This window comes from Oreochromis aureus, linkage group 6 (genome assembly GCF_013358895.1).
Source record: "Oreochromis aureus strain Israel breed Guangdong linkage group 6, ZZ_aureus, whole genome shotgun sequence".
In the NCBI taxonomy this organism is placed as follows: domain Eukaryota; kingdom Metazoa; phylum Chordata; class Actinopteri; order Cichliformes; family Cichlidae; genus Oreochromis; species Oreochromis aureus.
This window is the reverse complement of record NC_052947.1, coordinates 41834173-41851289: the sequence shown is the minus strand read 5'-3', so window position 1 is coordinate 41851289 and position 17117 is coordinate 41834173. Positions and strand designations below refer to the sequence as shown.

Here is a 17117-nt window from a genome sequence, read left to right as displayed (position 1 = left end):
AAACAAGATCGACTTTTCCTTTCAATTTTCTCTTCAGATCCAGCAAGTACCAGTCCACAGGAGGGGTCTCCAATAACCATGGAGGAACCACAGGGAACACAACTGCAGGACATGTTTTAAGTTCATACACATGACACTCCTTAGCCCACTGATTCCCACCTTTCCAAAATGATCCTTCTGACTTCTTCCATACTCCCAGCATTCCAAAAGTACCTCCTTTGTGGCATGTGCGTCACCATGACCACCAAGATGAACCCAGTAATTCACAGATACTTGCTTCCTCCTAAGATCTGGGGGCATTTCTCCCATCTCCACCTGTAGGGCACTGACTGGGGACGTTTTAAAAGCTCCACAGCACACTCTAAGGGCTTCCGATTGCAGAACATCCAAACGTCTCAACACAGAAGGAGCTGCTGAACCATATGCCACACACCCATAATTGAAGACCGATCTAATTAATGCCTGGTAAAGTCTTTTCAAAGCAGAAGAGCTTGCTCCCCAACCCCTCCCAGCTACACACCTCAAAACATTAACAACTTTTTTGCATTTGGTTTCAATCCGGTCAATATGCTCCCTCCATGTCAGTCTTGAATCAAACACAACACCTAAATACTTAAAAGAGCTCACTTTCCCAATTACCTTGTCATTGGGCATAAGGAAGGCCAAGGCGGACTATAGGAGGAAGATCGAGAACCACCTGGAGAGTAAGAACAGCAGGTTGGTGTGGCAGGGTGTCCAGCAGCTAACAAACCACAAGTCCAAAACAGGTGCGGCTGCAGGCGACCCAGCATTGGCAGAGGAGCTGAACATCTTCTTCACACGCTTTGAGGTCGCTGCACCCTGCGCCTTAGAGGAGCAGCCACACCACACAGCCCACAGTGGCGGTACCATCATCACTCTGGGAGAGCATGAAGTGAGGCGCACCCTGCGGGCCGTTAACCCGAGGAAGGCAGCCGGCCCAGATGGCATACCAGGACGTGTGCTGAGAGACTGCGCAGATCAGCTTGCCTATATTCTCACTAGGATCTTCAACCAATCCCTTGAACAGTCAAATGTCCCACCTTGCCTCAAGACCTCCACCATAATACCTTTGCCTAAGAAACCTCATATCTCTAGTCTAAATGACTATAGACCAGTGGCACTAACCCCGGTGGTGATGAAGTGTTTTGAGAAACTCGTGCGCGCTATCACATCATAGCAGCCCTACCTTGTAACCTTGACACACACCAGTTTGCCTACAGAGCAAACCGATCGACAGAGGACGCCATAGCAACAGCACTCAATGCAGCATTAACACATCTGGAGAAGCAAGGAAACTATGTGCGTATGCTCTTTGTGGATTTTAGCTCTGCATTTAACACCATTCTCCCATACAAACTGGATGTTAAGCTAAAAGACTTGGGGCTTCCCCACAGCACCTGTAAGTGGATTAATAGCTTCCTCACCGACCGCAGACAGAGAGTGAGAGTGGGATGTCACACATCTCCAGCCCCAAATTTAAGCACTGGGTCGCCACAGGGCTGCGTGCTTAGTCCACTGCTTTACTCGCTTTACACACATGACTGTATCCCCGCCCACCAGAATAACACCATCGTAAAGTTCGCAGACGACACTACTGTGGTGGGGCTTATATCTGGAGGAGATGAGTCTGCCTACAGAGAGGAGGTGGAGCGGCTGTCTTCATGGTGTAAGGATAATAACCTTCTTTTAAACACGAAAAAGACTAAAGAACTCATAATTGATTACAGAAGACATAAGACAGAAATCCAACCACTAATCATCAACGACGACTGTGTGGAGAGGGTGGCAGACTTCCGTTTCTTGGGAGTCAGCATAGAGGGAAACTTATCATGGAGTGTGAACACTTCTGAACTACTGAAAAGGACACAACAGAGACTGTACTTTCTGAGAGTACTCAGAAAGAACAACATCACACAGAGACTGCTGGTGTCTTTTTACAGAGCCTCCATCGAAAGCATACTAACGTACTGCATAAGCATCTGGTACGCTAGCTGCACAGTGGCTCAGAAGAAAGCACTACAGGGAGTAATCAACGCTGCCCAAAGGATAATCGGCTGCCCTCTCCTCAAACTGGAAGACCTACACAGTTCTCGCTGCCTCAAAAGAGCCCATAACATTATAAAAGACATTTCACACCCTGGACACTCCATGTTCGAACTGTTGCCTTCAGGTAAACGGTACAGAACAATATACACAAGGACTAACAGACTCAAACACAGTTTCTACCCAATTGCAATATCCTGTCTCAATGCTACTAAAAGTAGATGACGTTCACTGCCCCTGCTGTTATTTATGCCCCGCTGTTGGAATGTCTTAAACATGTTTTGTTGGATACGCTAACATAATTGACTGAGTGTTTGATTGTTGAGTGATATATCAACTTATGTCGAATGACTGTATGTGGCATTAGGCCTGGATTGCTTGGGTGCATTTACTGTATGAGAAGATTGTATTTTATTTTATTTTTCTACAGTATTTACAACATAGTTTTTAGTATTTATTTCGTGAATGTTACATTGATCAGAGACATCTCTCAATTTCATTGTACGTATGACAATGACAATAAAGAATATTCTATTCTATTCTACAGTTTCAATGTCAAAGTCTCACTCACTTTTCTTTTGGTAAAGAACATCATTTTTGTTTTTTCCACCTAAAACCTGAATCCCCAGTCAAATCCCCACTCAACCACCATATTTACAGCATGCTGAACCTTGCCCACTAGGTGCTCAATATTTCTTCCTTTTTTCCATAACACATCATCATTAGCGAACAAAGACCTCGCAATTCCCTCAGGAACATCATTGATCATTATAACAAAAAGCAGGGGACTAATCGCACTGCCCTGTGGCGTTCCACTCTCAACCGTGCACTGACTAGAAATCGTAGACCCAATTCGCACTTGGATCTTCCTACCAGATAAAAAGTCTTGGATCCAATTGAATGTCCTGCCACCAATACCCAACTTATGCAACTTGATTAAAAGCCCATCCCTCCACAACATATCATATGCCTTTTCTATGTCAAAAAACACTGCCAAAACAGACTCTTTATTGGCCTGTGCTTTCCTAACAACATTCTCAAGTCTAACAATAGCATCAGTTGTGTTCCGAGCTGTCCTGAAACCACTTTGGTAATTGGCTAAAGCCCCTTTTCTTTCCAGCTCAAAGGACAGTCTTGCCATTATCATACATTCCATTAACTTGCACACATTTGATGTGCACATCAAATGTGCACATCAAACACATCTCTACACATCTGACTTCAGGTACAAGTCTCAGTCATGCCATCTGCAGAAATTCTCTGATGACTCTGCCATCTTGGGCTGTATCAGGGATGGACAGGAGGAGGAGTACAGGAGTGTGGTGGACAGCTTTGTCGAGTGGTGTGAGCTAAACCACCTACAACTTAATATCACAAAGACAAAGGAACTGATTATGGACTTTAGGAGGCAGGCTCCTCCTCCTACCCCTGTCACCATCAGAGGGGCTGACGTGGAGATCGTTGAGGACTACCGGTACCTGGGGGTACACTTGGACTGTAAACTGGACTGGACCAAGAACACCAATGCTATCTACAAAAAAGGGCAGAGTCGGCTTTTCCTACTGAGGCGGCTCAGGTCCTTCAATGTTGGTAGGAAAATGCTGACCATGTTCTATCACTCGTGTTGGAGAGCGTCGTGTTCTTTGCAGCTGTGTGCTGGGGAAGTGGGGTGAAGACAGCTGATGCCAACAGGCTGAACAAACTGATTAGAAAGGCCGGTTCTGTCCTGGGTGTCAGACTTGAGAACCTGGAGGAGGTGTCTGAGAGGAGAATGCTAAAAAAGCTTCTTTCTATCATGGACAACCCCTCCCACCCCATGCACGCCCCATGATGGACCATCGAGCAAACGCAGCAAAAGACTCATTGCCCCGAATGCAGAACTGACCGCCACAGGAAATCCTTTGTGCCGGTGGCAATAAGACTGTTTAACTCTTCCTCACTCTGTAGGTGATTCTCCTGAGACTATTACCTATGTTATTCTGTTCCCTCCAGACCGTGCAATATTACCCAAGAGTACTTATTGAATATTTGTTTCATCCCCCCATCATACGCTGCTACTCCCTTTATTCTATTGCACAATACTTGTCACTTTCTAGAACCGCCTGCACTGATAGTTTAGTTATTCATTCACCAGGATATAGTTATGTATATTACTTTGTTAGAGTTATTTGATACCATGTCTTGCACTATCCTACTACTGTATATTGCTGTACACTGTTCTTATTGTATATATTGTATATCTTATATCTATTTCACCTGTTCCTCGGTCTCTCCTGCTGCTTTGAGCATGTACATGACAAAAGAATTTCCCTCGGGATAAATAAAGTTGTTCTTATTCTTATTCTTATTCTTATTAAGAGCGATTGGTCTGTAGCTATCTGGTTTAGATGGATCCTTCCCGGGTTTTCTTATTGGCACAATAACAGCCTCCTTTCAAATACTTGGGAGCTCACCCTTAAGCCAAACTGTGTTAACCAAATACAGCAGTTTATTAAGCACTTTCGTACCGAGGTTCTTCAACATTAAATAACAAATTTGATCCTTTCCCGGGGCTGTGGGCTTTGTTTTTTGAAGCGCTCTCACCATTTCCTCCAGAGAAAACACCACATCCAAACTACTGTCTATGTGCGCCTTTCTTACTAGACCCTCCGAATACCGTGTTTTAGTTTGGCACATTCTGTCTTTTCCTGACACTGATATGTTATCAGAGCTATGAATCTTAGCAAAAGTTTTCACCATAACCTCCACTTTTTCCTGAGCTGTTACAAAGTTCTGTTGGCCCGAAGATAGAACTGGGTAATCCCATTCCCGCCGGTCACCTCCCATTCTTCTGACCATGCCCCAAACCTCCCCCACTGGAGTGGTTCTTCCTATTTTAGAACAGAACAACCTCCAACTGCTCCGCTTAGCTTGTCTCACTGTTCTCCTGACCACTGCCACTGTTTTTCTGTATGCAATCAGAGCTTGCATGTTAAGGGTTCTTTGGAGAAATTTAAATGCCTTGTTCCTTTCCTTCACAGCAATTCGACATTCCTCTGTCCACCATGGCACCAAAGTCCTACTTTCCTTGCCTAAAGTTACTGGTCGGGATTGAGGCCTTGGCGGCTACCATAATTACTTCAATAAACTGGTTATTCATTTGATCAATGCTACCAGACTCATCAACGTTGTCAATCGTTTCCTCACATAGTTTTTGGAATTTTGTCCAGTCAGCCCTATGAAAACTCCACTTCTTATTCACCTCTCTTAGAGATACCTGTATCTGCCCTCCAACATCACGGAAAACAGGATAATGGTCACTTCCTACGGTAGTGTCTGTTCTGACGGTCCATTTTTTATTCCTGCAAGGACAGTTGAGACCAGAGTTAAATCCAAAACTGACTCCGTTCCATTAACAACATTACATCTGGTCCCCCTACCATCATTCAGGCACACCAAATTGCATGTATCCATCAATTCCTAAATTACCTTACCATTTTTATCTGTGTGTGTGCCTCCCCACACTCTGCTATGGGCATTAAAATCCCCGCACCAAATAACTCTACAGTCACTTCCTTCAATTGAACGAAGACACGGCAGCTCCAATCTGGCGCAAGGATTGTAGAAATTCACAATAACATTTGGTTCATTCTTGTCCCAAACCTCAATAGCAATATACTCCAAATCATTGCCTTTACCCAGGAGTCTGTATGGAAGGTCTTGTTTGACAAACGTTGCACACCCTCCCCCTCCACCACAGTCCCTGTCATTTCTCATTATCTTGTACCCATACAACACAAAATCCAAAGAAGATTTAAGCCAAGATTCCTGTACACAAATGACATCCGGTTTAACATCAAGTAGTTTGATGAAATGCTTCAACTCTTGGCCACTGACCAACAGACTCCTTGCATTCCATTGAAGAATAAGTACCATGATTACATAAAAGAACATCATGTTTCCTGACCTGACTGATAATTGAGGTTGTCCCTCACTTCTTCCCATGTCAGTCCTAACCCCAAGTGGTTAATCGCCGCATTAACAATAAACTGAATTTTCTCCTGCTTAGATCTCACATCAGCTGTGGTGTTTACCACTCCTGCAATGAATGTAACCAACGCCATCTTATCAATAACCATACTATTCGTGTTGATCCGGGTAACTCCTTGATCCTGAGATGCACCCTGTCCTGGGTTAACGTTGACCTGTTCACTCACTCTCATCACCCTCACTGCTTCAGCATAGGAGATCTTCTTCTCCACCCTCACTTTTTGAATATGATTTTCTTGTTTCATTCTCTCACATCCAGCATACGCAACACTGTGACTCCCACCACAACTACAACACTTTGGTTGAACTCCATCTCCACATTCCCCATATTCGTGATCTCCACCACACCAAGCACATCTCCTCTTTTCCTTACAGTTTTTCGCTAGGTGTCCAAACCTTTGACAGTTAAAGCACCTCAGAAGTTTTGGAACATAGGCTCTTACTGGATAACTGATGAAACCCAAAAACACTTTCCTTGGCAGATTCCCTTCTTCAAAGTGTCTCAGGATACTTTCACTATCTACCTTAATTCCTTCTTTTGTTGCTTTCATTCTGACCACAGAAATCACATTTCCTCCTTTGATTTTGCTTTTCAGATCATCCATTTTCACACTAATGGGCATCCCAGAAATTACCCCCTTGCATCCACCTCCCGTCTGTGCACCCACTTGCCCAGCATTTTCTACTTTAAACTCCCCCAATTGTTTTAAGTTCAAAGCCTTGTTGAGCTGCTCTTCATTTACACATTGCACAAAAAGATTTCCATCTGAGAGTACCTTAGGAGAAACTATATCTCCCACTTTACTGCGAAGTTCAACTGACTCAGTTTTTTAATATTGACTTGTGTTCTTTCATTGAATCTGAGAACAACAAACATTCTTGTTCTCTCTCTAGCTTCTAAAGAATCATCCCTACCACTACTGCTCCCACCTCTTTTACACTTTTCCCTCCTCTGCTCACCTTGCACTTGCTCCAGAGGCATTTCCTCCTCTTCGTCTAAATCAACATAGTCTTCCCAGCTGCCCACAGCTGACCCACTCACGCAACAGTCGTGCTCAACCGCCGCCAAAGGTGGACTGACAACCAGGTTTGAATTTTTGGCATTGCTCCAACCAATTTTGCCAGCAGACGCCGCTGCCATTCTTCCTCTCTCCTCCATCCACCTGCACACCTCCGGCCCATGTACTCTCATGTCCAACCTCTGAGGCCGTCACAGAGCAGCTGTATTTATACTGACATTAGATTACACACAGGTGCACTCTGTTTAGTCATTAGCACTCATCAGGCAATGTCTATGGGCAACTGACTGCACTCAGACTAAAGGGGGCTGAATAATTATGCACACCCCACTTTGCAGTTATTTATTTGTAAAAAATGTTTGGAATCATGTATGATTTTCGTTCCACTTCTCACGTGTACACCACTTTGTGTTGGTGTTTCACCTGGAATTCCAATAAAATTGATTCATGTTTGTGGCTGTAATGTGACAAAATGTGGAAAAGTTCAAGGGGGTTGAATACTTTTGCAAGCCACTGTAGCGCCAAATCACAACGACACGGGAGGGGCCATCTGTTGCGACCGGTTGGGGTGAGAGAAGGAAGACAGGATAAAGACATGCTGTGGAAGAGAGACAGAGATTAATAACAAGTACGATTCGATGCAGAGAGGTCTATTGACACATAGTGAGTGAGAAAGGTGACTGGAAAGGAAAAACTCAATGCATCATGGGAATCCCCGGCAGCCTACGTCTATTGCAGCATAACTAAGGGAGGATTCAGGGTCACCTGGTCCAGCCCTAACTATATGCTTTAGCAAAAAGGAAAGTTTGAATCTTAAAAGTTACAGCGCTTTCAGAAAGACATCTACTGTGATAAAGTCTACTCTCCACTGCTGTGTAATCAATTATTGTAAATGTAAATGTTATCAGGAAATGATCAGACAGCAGAGGGTTTTCAGGAAACACTGTTAAATGTTCAGTTTCTATGCCATATGTTAAAACAAGATCTAGAGTGTGATTAAAGTGGTGGGTGGGTTCTTTTACATTTTGAGAGAAGCCAATTGAGTCTAATAACAGATTAAATGTGATGTTGAGGCTGTCATTGTTAGCATCTACATGGATGTTAAAATCACCCACAATAATCATTTTATCTGAGCTGAGCACTAAATCAGATAAAAAGTCTGAGAAATCAGAGAGAAACTCTGTGTAAGGCCCAGGTGGACGATAGATGATAACAAGTAAGACTGGTTTCTGAGTTTTACAGCTGGGGTGGACGAGGCTAAGCATCAGGCTTTCAAATGAATTAAAAGTCTGTCTTGGTCTTTGGTTGATTAATAGGCTGGTGTGAAAAATTGCTGCCACACCGCCCCCTCGGCCTGTGCTTCGAGGTTTCTGGCAGTTAGAATGACTCGGGGGTGTTGATTCATTTAAACTAACATACTCATCCTGCTGCAACCAGGTTTCTGTAAGGCAGAGTAAATCGATTTGTTGATCAATTATTAAGTCATGTACTAACAGAGACTTGGAGGAGAGAGACCTAATATTTATCCACATTTCACTGTTTTACTCTTTGGTTCAGATGTCGGTACTGAGCTATTGAGTCCTGTCGACCGGGGTGAGGCGAACAGCTCTCAATAATGTAGCTGAGGAGTCCATGGAGTGGAGTGGATCAGCTCGGATAATTAGGAAGAATTGGCAGGAGAAGAGATCAAAGAAACTTGCGAACAACGGAAATCTTAATGGATGAATGAGGGGAACCCCCGATCAGGTAGCGACATGGCTCGACTTTGAATTGAAACTCTGACAGAGAAGTATGCTGGATTTAGAGATTTGAGGTAAGACTTGACGGTTCGTAAAGCTTGCCTGAGCTTGTCTTTGAGTAGAAGATGGAGAGGGGCTGCTTAGCTAGTTAATTACTTCAGATAAGGTAGTGATAACTACTGTGCTTATTTCTGAAATGAACAGAAGTGACAGCAGAAGCTTGGAAAGGGTTGATGAATTGAAAGACTGATTAAAGGAAAGTCGTCTTCTATAACAATAACCCCCAAAATCATCAGAGAGCAGAGTGCTAGTCCACTGAACTTCATGGGAGATGATAAGCTGTTTAGACGTAGTTGGAACCGTGAGTCGGTTTAGAGAGCGGTCTCGAATGATTGTGTCGAGGGCGGATGCTAGATAATGCTTGTGAAAGCACATGAGAAGTGAAAGTGAAGGGACACCATGAAGAATTCTGCGCACAGTGCAATTTGGGTGGGAAGAGAAGCTGGAATCCCAGTGCCAAAGCTTGAATCCAAAGTTTTACTAATGGATTTAATTCAGTTTTTTAAATGGCGCCAAATCACACAAACAGTTGCCTCAAGGTGATGAATTCTCTTTTCCTGCACCCTGGGACAGACCTTCCTGGGGAGGCTGAGAAATGTGATCCCATTGTAGTTGGAGTACACTTTCAAGTCCCCCTCCTTGAAGATGGGAACCACCGCCATCTCCTCCAGGAGAACAGCTCTCCCAGGTGTTTCCCCCCACTAAACTTTACATATTTTGATCATAATATTGACAAAATTAGGCATATGCTTTATGACAGTGATGTGGGACCAGACCAAGGATATACTGCAGAGATTACATCTCTCAGCTGGTCAGGGAAGTTCCTCAAGATTCAATTTAATGTTATTTATACAATACCAAATCACAACAACGGTTCCATCAAGGCGCTTTAGATTGTAAGGTAGACCCTACAATAATACATACACAGAAAAACCCAACAATCATATGACCCCCTATGAACAAGCACTTTGGTGACAGTGGGAAGGAAAAACTCCCTTTTAACAGGAAGAAACCTCCGGCAGAACCAGAGTTAGGTCTATTAACACATAGTGAGTGAGAAAGGTGACTGATCTTAAAAATCTTAAAAAAGATTTTTAAGGTTGTCGATTCTGATGTTTTAGCAATTTTTAATAGCAGTCTTAGTTCTGGAGTGGTGCTAGCGTGTTTGAAACATGCTGGCGTGCAGCCTGTACTCAAGAAACCTAACCTTGACTCCTCTGTCCTTGCAAATTTTAGACCTATTTCTAAGCTCTCTTTTCTGTCAAAAATCTTAGAAAAGATTGTATTTGTTCAGTTGCAATCCTTTGCTTTGTTGGAATGCTTATTTCAGTGTCTCGACGAAGTTAAGACCTGGATGGCCTCACATTTTCTTAATTTTAACAAGGAAAAACTGAAGTGATCATCTTTGGACCAAGCTGCAATTCTCGTACCCCAGATCTTGACCTGCGCAGTTTAGCACCTTTTGTTAAACCGCATGCAAAAAATTTAGGGGTTGTACTGGATAGTAAGTTTACCTTTGAAAAACAGATTAACTCTGCTGTACAGGAGTCCTTTTTTAAATTGAGGCTCTTATCCAAGGTGAGATTATTTTTATCTTTTAAAAACCAAGAACGGGCAGTTCACGCTTTTATCTTATCTCAGCTGGACTACTGTAATTCTTTATACATAGGTGTTAGCCAGTCTTGTCTAGCGCGGCTCCAGCTGGTCCAGAATGCTACAGCTCGTTTCCTAACACTTACAAAGAGACACGAGCATGTTTCCCCGGTGCTCGCCTCACTTCACTGGCTCCCAATCCGCTTTAGAATTAAATACAACATTTTATTGATGACTTATAAAGCGCTGAATGGACAGGCTCCAGAATATCTGTCTGACTTACTGCAGCCTTATATGCCCCCTAGAGCTCTAAGATCAAGTGATCTCTTGCTCTTGGCCACGTCTAAGTCGAGACTGGTTCACAGAGGTGACCGGGCGTTTGCAGTTGTGGAAAGCTTTACCCCTTCACATTAGAAAGGCCCCGTCCATCAATCTTTTCAAATCCCATCTTAAAACACATTTTTACTCATTGGCTTTCAACGCTGCATGACAGTTACCTATCTATCTACTTACTCATCTGTTACCAGGTTTTTGTTATTTGTTATTGATGTTATTTGTTACTGTGTAATTTTTATCTTTGTACAGCACTTTGGCCAAAATGTTGTTGTTATTAAATGTGCTATATAAATTTAAAAAAAAGAAGAAAAAAAAGAAGAAGAAACACCCAGTGCATCATGGGAATCCCCGGCAGCCTACGTCTATTGCAGCATAACTAAGGGAGGATTCAGGGTCACCTGGTCCAGCCCTAACTATATGCTTTAGCAAAAAGGAAAGTTTTAAGCCTAATCTTAAAAGTAGAGATAGTGTCTGTCTCCTGAATCCAAACTGGAAGCTGGTTCCACAGAAGAGGGGCCTGAAAACCAAGGGCGTAGATTTGGCATGGACGGAAGGGACGTGTCCCCACCAATAATTTGATCTCTTCAAGTAAAGAAAAACAAACCCGATAGAAAGAAAAAAAATTATCTGTTAACGTCTCATTCACCCAGTGGTGCAGAAAGAGTTAAATTATGTTCTTTACTGGAGTCATGTGACAAATATGGCCAATGTGATTGGCTGTGCCTGTCAGGGAGCTCTGTTTAGTTTAGCAGCGGCAAGCCTGCGCTGCGAGGACCTGCAAGGAGGAGAGGAGGATGGCAGCAAAGAGGAAGAACCTGAATATAAGAAAGTATTTTTCAAAGAAACCTGTAAGTCACTTAAAGTCAAGTTCACTCATAAAATGTGTCCGTCATAATAACGTTACAGGCTATGCTAGGCCATACATGCCAACCCTCCTGATTTTTCTGGGAGAATTCTGAATTTCAGTGCCCCTCCCGAAAATCTCCCAGAGCCACCATTCTCCCCAATTTCTCCTGATTTTCCACCCGGACAACAAAATTGAAAAACCATATCCCAGATTGGCCCAGCCAATTCCAGTTTCCAACAATGGCTACTACTACTGCAGCTACTTAGTTTTAATATTACTCTCATTACTCTTTCTGGGTCACAAAATAAACTTTTAACATATTTCCAGGCGAGAATGTAGCTGTGTAAACTTCAAATATATGAGCCAGTTTTGTGCCAAAAAGTGACTGTCTGCCAAAAAGTGATTTCCAATGTTTCCATGTGTTTTATATGTGTAATATCATTACGTATGATGCTAAATAGACTTCGGTGAACAGGTATTACAAAGGGGTTATATATAAAAGTAAAAAATTACCTGTTTCTCAAGTATCTTTGTAACTGTGTTATTGTACTTACATTATAATCAATCAGCTCCCTTTTGTCCACTTGTTGCAATTTCAGCTGCCATCTTGGCCAGATTACTCTTAAAAGAGACATTTTTTAATTAAACAAGAATTTTTTTTAACTGCATAAATAAAGGTTAAAAGTCACTGCCAAAAACTGATTGCAGCTTCTACCTTGTTACCGGAATGTTGTTGACCCTCATGAATGACTTGATATCATTCATGAGGGTTGTATTTGACATATGTTTCACATATTATAGACCAACAAGTTATTTATAGCAGTTTAAATACAAGCAATCAGTTTTTGGCAGACAATCACTTTTTGGTACAACACCTGGTCCTCAGGTGGACGCAGCCTCTGAATTTGGACACCCCCGGCCTGTTTCCAGTCAGACAATAATAACAGTGACATTTAACTTATTTTATCCGATAAATAAACATTGTAAAATTCAAGTTTTTTGTATACACACACACACACACACACACACACACACACACACATATGTAGATATCTATATCTATATATATATATGTGTGTGTGTATAACCCCCCCCCCCAACAGCCCTTTTGGATGTCTCCCTAATTCTGAGGTCTCCAGGTTGGCAAGTATGTGCGAGGCTTTGGCCCACATCAGTCTAAAATTGTATGTAACCATGAATAACGTGTTGCCATGTCCACCAGGAGAGACTGGACAGTATAGATGTAAAACAAATATGCCAGCAGTTTATCTCAGTCAATGAGAGGAGCAGGCATGTGTTTGGCTGCTTCACATAGTGGACACTGAGTTGTTGTGTGGGACACCAGTAGTCCATGTCTGTTGCTGTAACAGTTCATGTTTAGAATAAAAAATCCCAGCTCACTGAGCTGATCGGGGCAATAGTGCCTAAAATGTTGCATAATTTTGCTGAGAGATCTTTTACTTTGTGGTAATCTTAGATGAGTAGTTTAATGGACAAAAACCAGCAGGTCATTCAGTGTTCACTTAGTGCTAATGTATCAGAGATGTTGGTGTACTATAACTGAAGTAATGTTGTTAAGTCCTTAAAGTCATATTCTTTTATTGTAATGACTGTGTTTGAAGCTATTTTTATTTTTGTATGATACCTGATTTATATGGAATATGGCTGAAGTAAACTAAAGTCTAAAATACTTAGTCAGTCATTTGTTTAATAGTAATTTAACATTATATAATTCACATATAAAACTATGAATTGTAATTTTAAATGGTTTAAAAGCATGTAGAATAGCATAAAGTATATTTCTCCTTTTTTTATTAAGAAGCAAAGACAAAAAGGAAAAAAAAAGAAACAGGGCAGGGTTCAGTGGTTGAATCATCCGTCCCCACCAATGCCAAAACCAAATCTACGCCCTTACTGAAAACTGAAGGCTCTGCCTCCCATTCTACTTTTAAATACTCTAGGAACAACAAGTAAGCCTGCAGTATGAGAGCGAAGTGCTCTAATAGGGTGATATGGTACTACAAGGTCATTAAGATAAGATGGGGCCTGATTAGGAGGTAGAGAGGGACGTCTGGACTCCTCTGCTTAGGCTGCTGACCGCTGCATTCACACCCCAGAAGAAGAAGAAGAAGATGGACAGATGAACTGACAGTTTTTTTCAGCATTATCAAAGTGAACAAACACTCACACTTCTTCAGTCTGGGTTTCAGTCTCTGCTTTCCACAATGTTCCAGCCTGAATGAAGAAACAAAATCATTAAAAACACTCAGAAAAACTCATCATGAAGCTAAAAAATATATTGCTACTGTTTCCACTCCCACAGGCAACAGTTGGGGACATGTACAGTCTTTTGCTTAATGTCCAATAACAGCTATAGCACGTCCCACCCAGGAGAGGCTTTTGAACACTCTTCCCATTTCTGGAAATGATGGAGAGGGGAATGCAGATAATGTTGAGCAGGTGCAGGCTGAGCAGCACTTACAGATTAGCCTCTATGAGAATGTCTGAGTGCAATACGTTTAGCCAGCTGCTTTGCCATCACTCCACCTTAAAATGGGACAGGTCACCTTTGTCCTCCCTGCAGTGTTTACAACATCATGTGCAGTGCTTGTGTGATGAAGTATGAAAAAGCAGTTACTAACTAATTTAGTAGAAAACACTTTTACCACTGACTATAGCACACAGTTTTGGCTCTTTCGTCTCTTTTTATGCCACATTCTCTGGTGATTAATACTCAAACATGTGGTCCTGTTTAGGCTCAGATTAGTTTGATGTCTGAAGGCTCGCAGTGACGTGAAATAATAAAGTGTGTCAAACCAAAAGTAATGAGCCTGTTTTGAAAATGTAAGGAGCAAAACCTACAGATATTTTTGTTAAAACTTAGCGAGTAAAAGTAAAAGCTGCCAGAAAAATAAATACTCAAGTAAAGTAAAAATACCTGAATATTCCAGTTAAGTACAGTAACGAAGTACTTTTACTTCATTATTTCCCACCTCTGGTCATGGAAAGGTGTGCAGCAAGCAGAGAAAGTAAATTACTGAAGTTAACTCAGAGAGATCAACTGGTGAAAAATATCAAAGGTACTGAAAGTAGCTGTAGATAATGTTACATCTGTCAGACAATTATGAGTAATTTCTTGTCTAATGGTTAAAATTAAGACCCAGGTGGACAATAGGTGATAACAAATGAAAGTGCCTCTGAGTTTTTCAGGCTAAGGCTGATCACAGAGGTAGTTTGAGCATGGCTCCTTTCAGTTCCCACATGATTGAACACCAGTGCACAAACCAAGGTCCACAAAGACGTGTATGAGCGAGTTTGGTGTGGAACTTGACTGGCCTGCATAGAGTCCTGACCTCAACCTGAAAGAACATCTTTGGGAGAAATTAGAGCAGAGACTATGGGCCAACACCAGTGTCTGATCTCACAAATGCACTTCTAGAAAAATGGTCAAAACACACTTGTGGAAAGCCTTTCCAAGAGAATTGAAACTGTTATGTTCAATTCAATTCAATTTCAATTTTATTTATATAACGCCAAATCACAACAGCAGTCGCCTTAAGGCGATTTATATTTGTACAGTAGATACAGAGAAAAACCCAACAATCATATGACCCCCTATGAGCAAGCACTCTGGCGACAGTGGGAAGGAAAAACTCCCTTTTAACAGGAAGAAACCTCCGGCAGAACCAGGCTCAGGGAGGGGCGGGGCCATCTGATGTGACCGGTTGGGGTGAGAGAAGGAAGACAGGATAAAGACATGCTGTGGAAGAGAGACAATGTTTTGTGTGTGTGAAGGGAGACAAGCGAATACTTTGGGTAATGTAGCACATCTGATTTTGGCAAATCTTTGTGTAAAATACTCCTTTGTGTTGCCCGATCTGTTTATAGATGAAGCAAACTGGGGGTTCAACGCTCCTTTTCATCTATATTATAGCTGGTTATCTGTCTAGCATGAATCAATGTCATCTGTGGGTCACACCTGAGAGTGTCCAGTCTGCAGCTTGGCTCCTCCAGTACAGCAGACAAAAGCTTAATTCCTGAGTCTCCTGGATGATTGTAGCTAAGGTCTAGCTCTCTCAAGTGTGAGGGGTGGGACCTCAGAGTAGAGGACAAGGAAGTGCAGCCTTCCTCTGTGATTAGACAGCCTGACAACCTAGAGACAAACACAAGGATTTATGTGTAATTCACTTACTTACACACTGGCACATAACAACTGGAAAACAACACAAATATACAATTCAATTCAATTTTATTTATACAGCACCAAATCACAACAACAGTCGCCTCAAGGTGCTTTATGCTGTTAGGTAGACTCTACAATAACACATACAGGGAAAAACCCAGCAATCATATGACCCCCTATGAGCAAGCACTTTGGCAACAGTGGGAAGGAAAAACTCCCTTTTAACAGGAAGAAACCTCCAGCAGGCTCAGGGAGGGGCGGGGCCATCTGCTGCGACAGGTTGGGGTGAGAGAAGGAAGACAGGATAAAATATACAGATTGTATAAAAATGAAGAAACAATTATTACAATGCTCACAAGTCTGACTTCTCAAAATCAATGTTTAAACATCACAAGAGAAGATATGGAATACAAGTGTCTTAGATGCATCAGCTGTAACTGACTTCCTAATATGTAGTTGTGTGGTATTTCAGTATATGGCACAAATCTTTAACATGCTTATTAAATCCAAGAGTGAACTCAAAGGTAATATGTTTATTATTTAAACTCTTAAACATTTTTAAACTATTTTTCATTCAATATGATTCAGTTTTATTTATTTAGCCCAAATTATGGAGTTAAAATGATGCTAGCTAAAAATGAAACAGAAAAATAGAGCCCCACACTAGTGCTGACCAAGCTGCCGTCTTTCACTCTTTCCCCGGCTAAAAATAATAATGCTTCAAGTTCAGCTGCCCCTCTAAACCGCAGGTACATAATTATTTTTCATCATCTTTCTTTGCTATTCCACCGGACTGGACATAAGTTAAGTTCTTATTAGCTACATTTGGTGAAGTTGTGGTAAAATTTAAACATTTTTTCAACTTACAACTTTTCATCATAGCAAGCTGGATTCCAGTTAATATTTGCTAAGTTTAGTGATACCTGTGTATCACTGTGCGGCACAAGATCTCATCACCAGGTTAGCACAAAGCAACCTCATACCCCAGTGCAACAAAATGCAGAGCAGTCTTATGAGATGGACAAGCCCAGACCCCAAACGGACAGTTCAGGAGGACATGGCAAGGTTAGTAATTGTATGGAACAATTAAACTTTTAATTACTTTGATTACTTTTCAATTAATTACTTTTTTAAAATTACTTTGGTTAAACAAAATCTTTTTATTGATTATTAATTAATAAATGTATTTCTGTTTCTCACATTAAGGTCATTTCCAGGATCTTTTCTTTTACCAAAAAAGGGGGGAA

The 17117-nt window shown here is 41.8% G+C and overlaps 1 protein-coding gene across 6 annotated transcripts in view; it reads right to left on the bottom strand.

Moving 5' to 3' along the window:
- Window positions 1-17117, bottom strand: part of LOC116317932 (NACHT, LRR and PYD domains-containing protein 12-like) — a 38422-nt gene that overhangs the window by 8722 nt on the left and 12583 nt on the right. For 3 of the 6 annotated variants that reach the window (XM_039613631.1, XM_039613630.1, XM_039613632.1), the window contains 2 exons: window positions 15667-15840; window positions 13876-13922 (listed from right to left, as the gene is read on the bottom strand). In XM_039613631.1, the coding sequence (XP_039469565.1) occupies window positions 13876-13922; window positions 15667-15840 (221 nt within the window). Of the gene's footprint in view, window positions 1-12241; window positions 12309-12562; window positions 12608-13690; window positions 13788-13875; window positions 13923-15666; window positions 15841-17117 lie in introns of those variants that run through there. The other 3 variants (XR_005613425.1, XR_005613426.1, XM_039613633.1) reach the window with 3 other exon arrangements.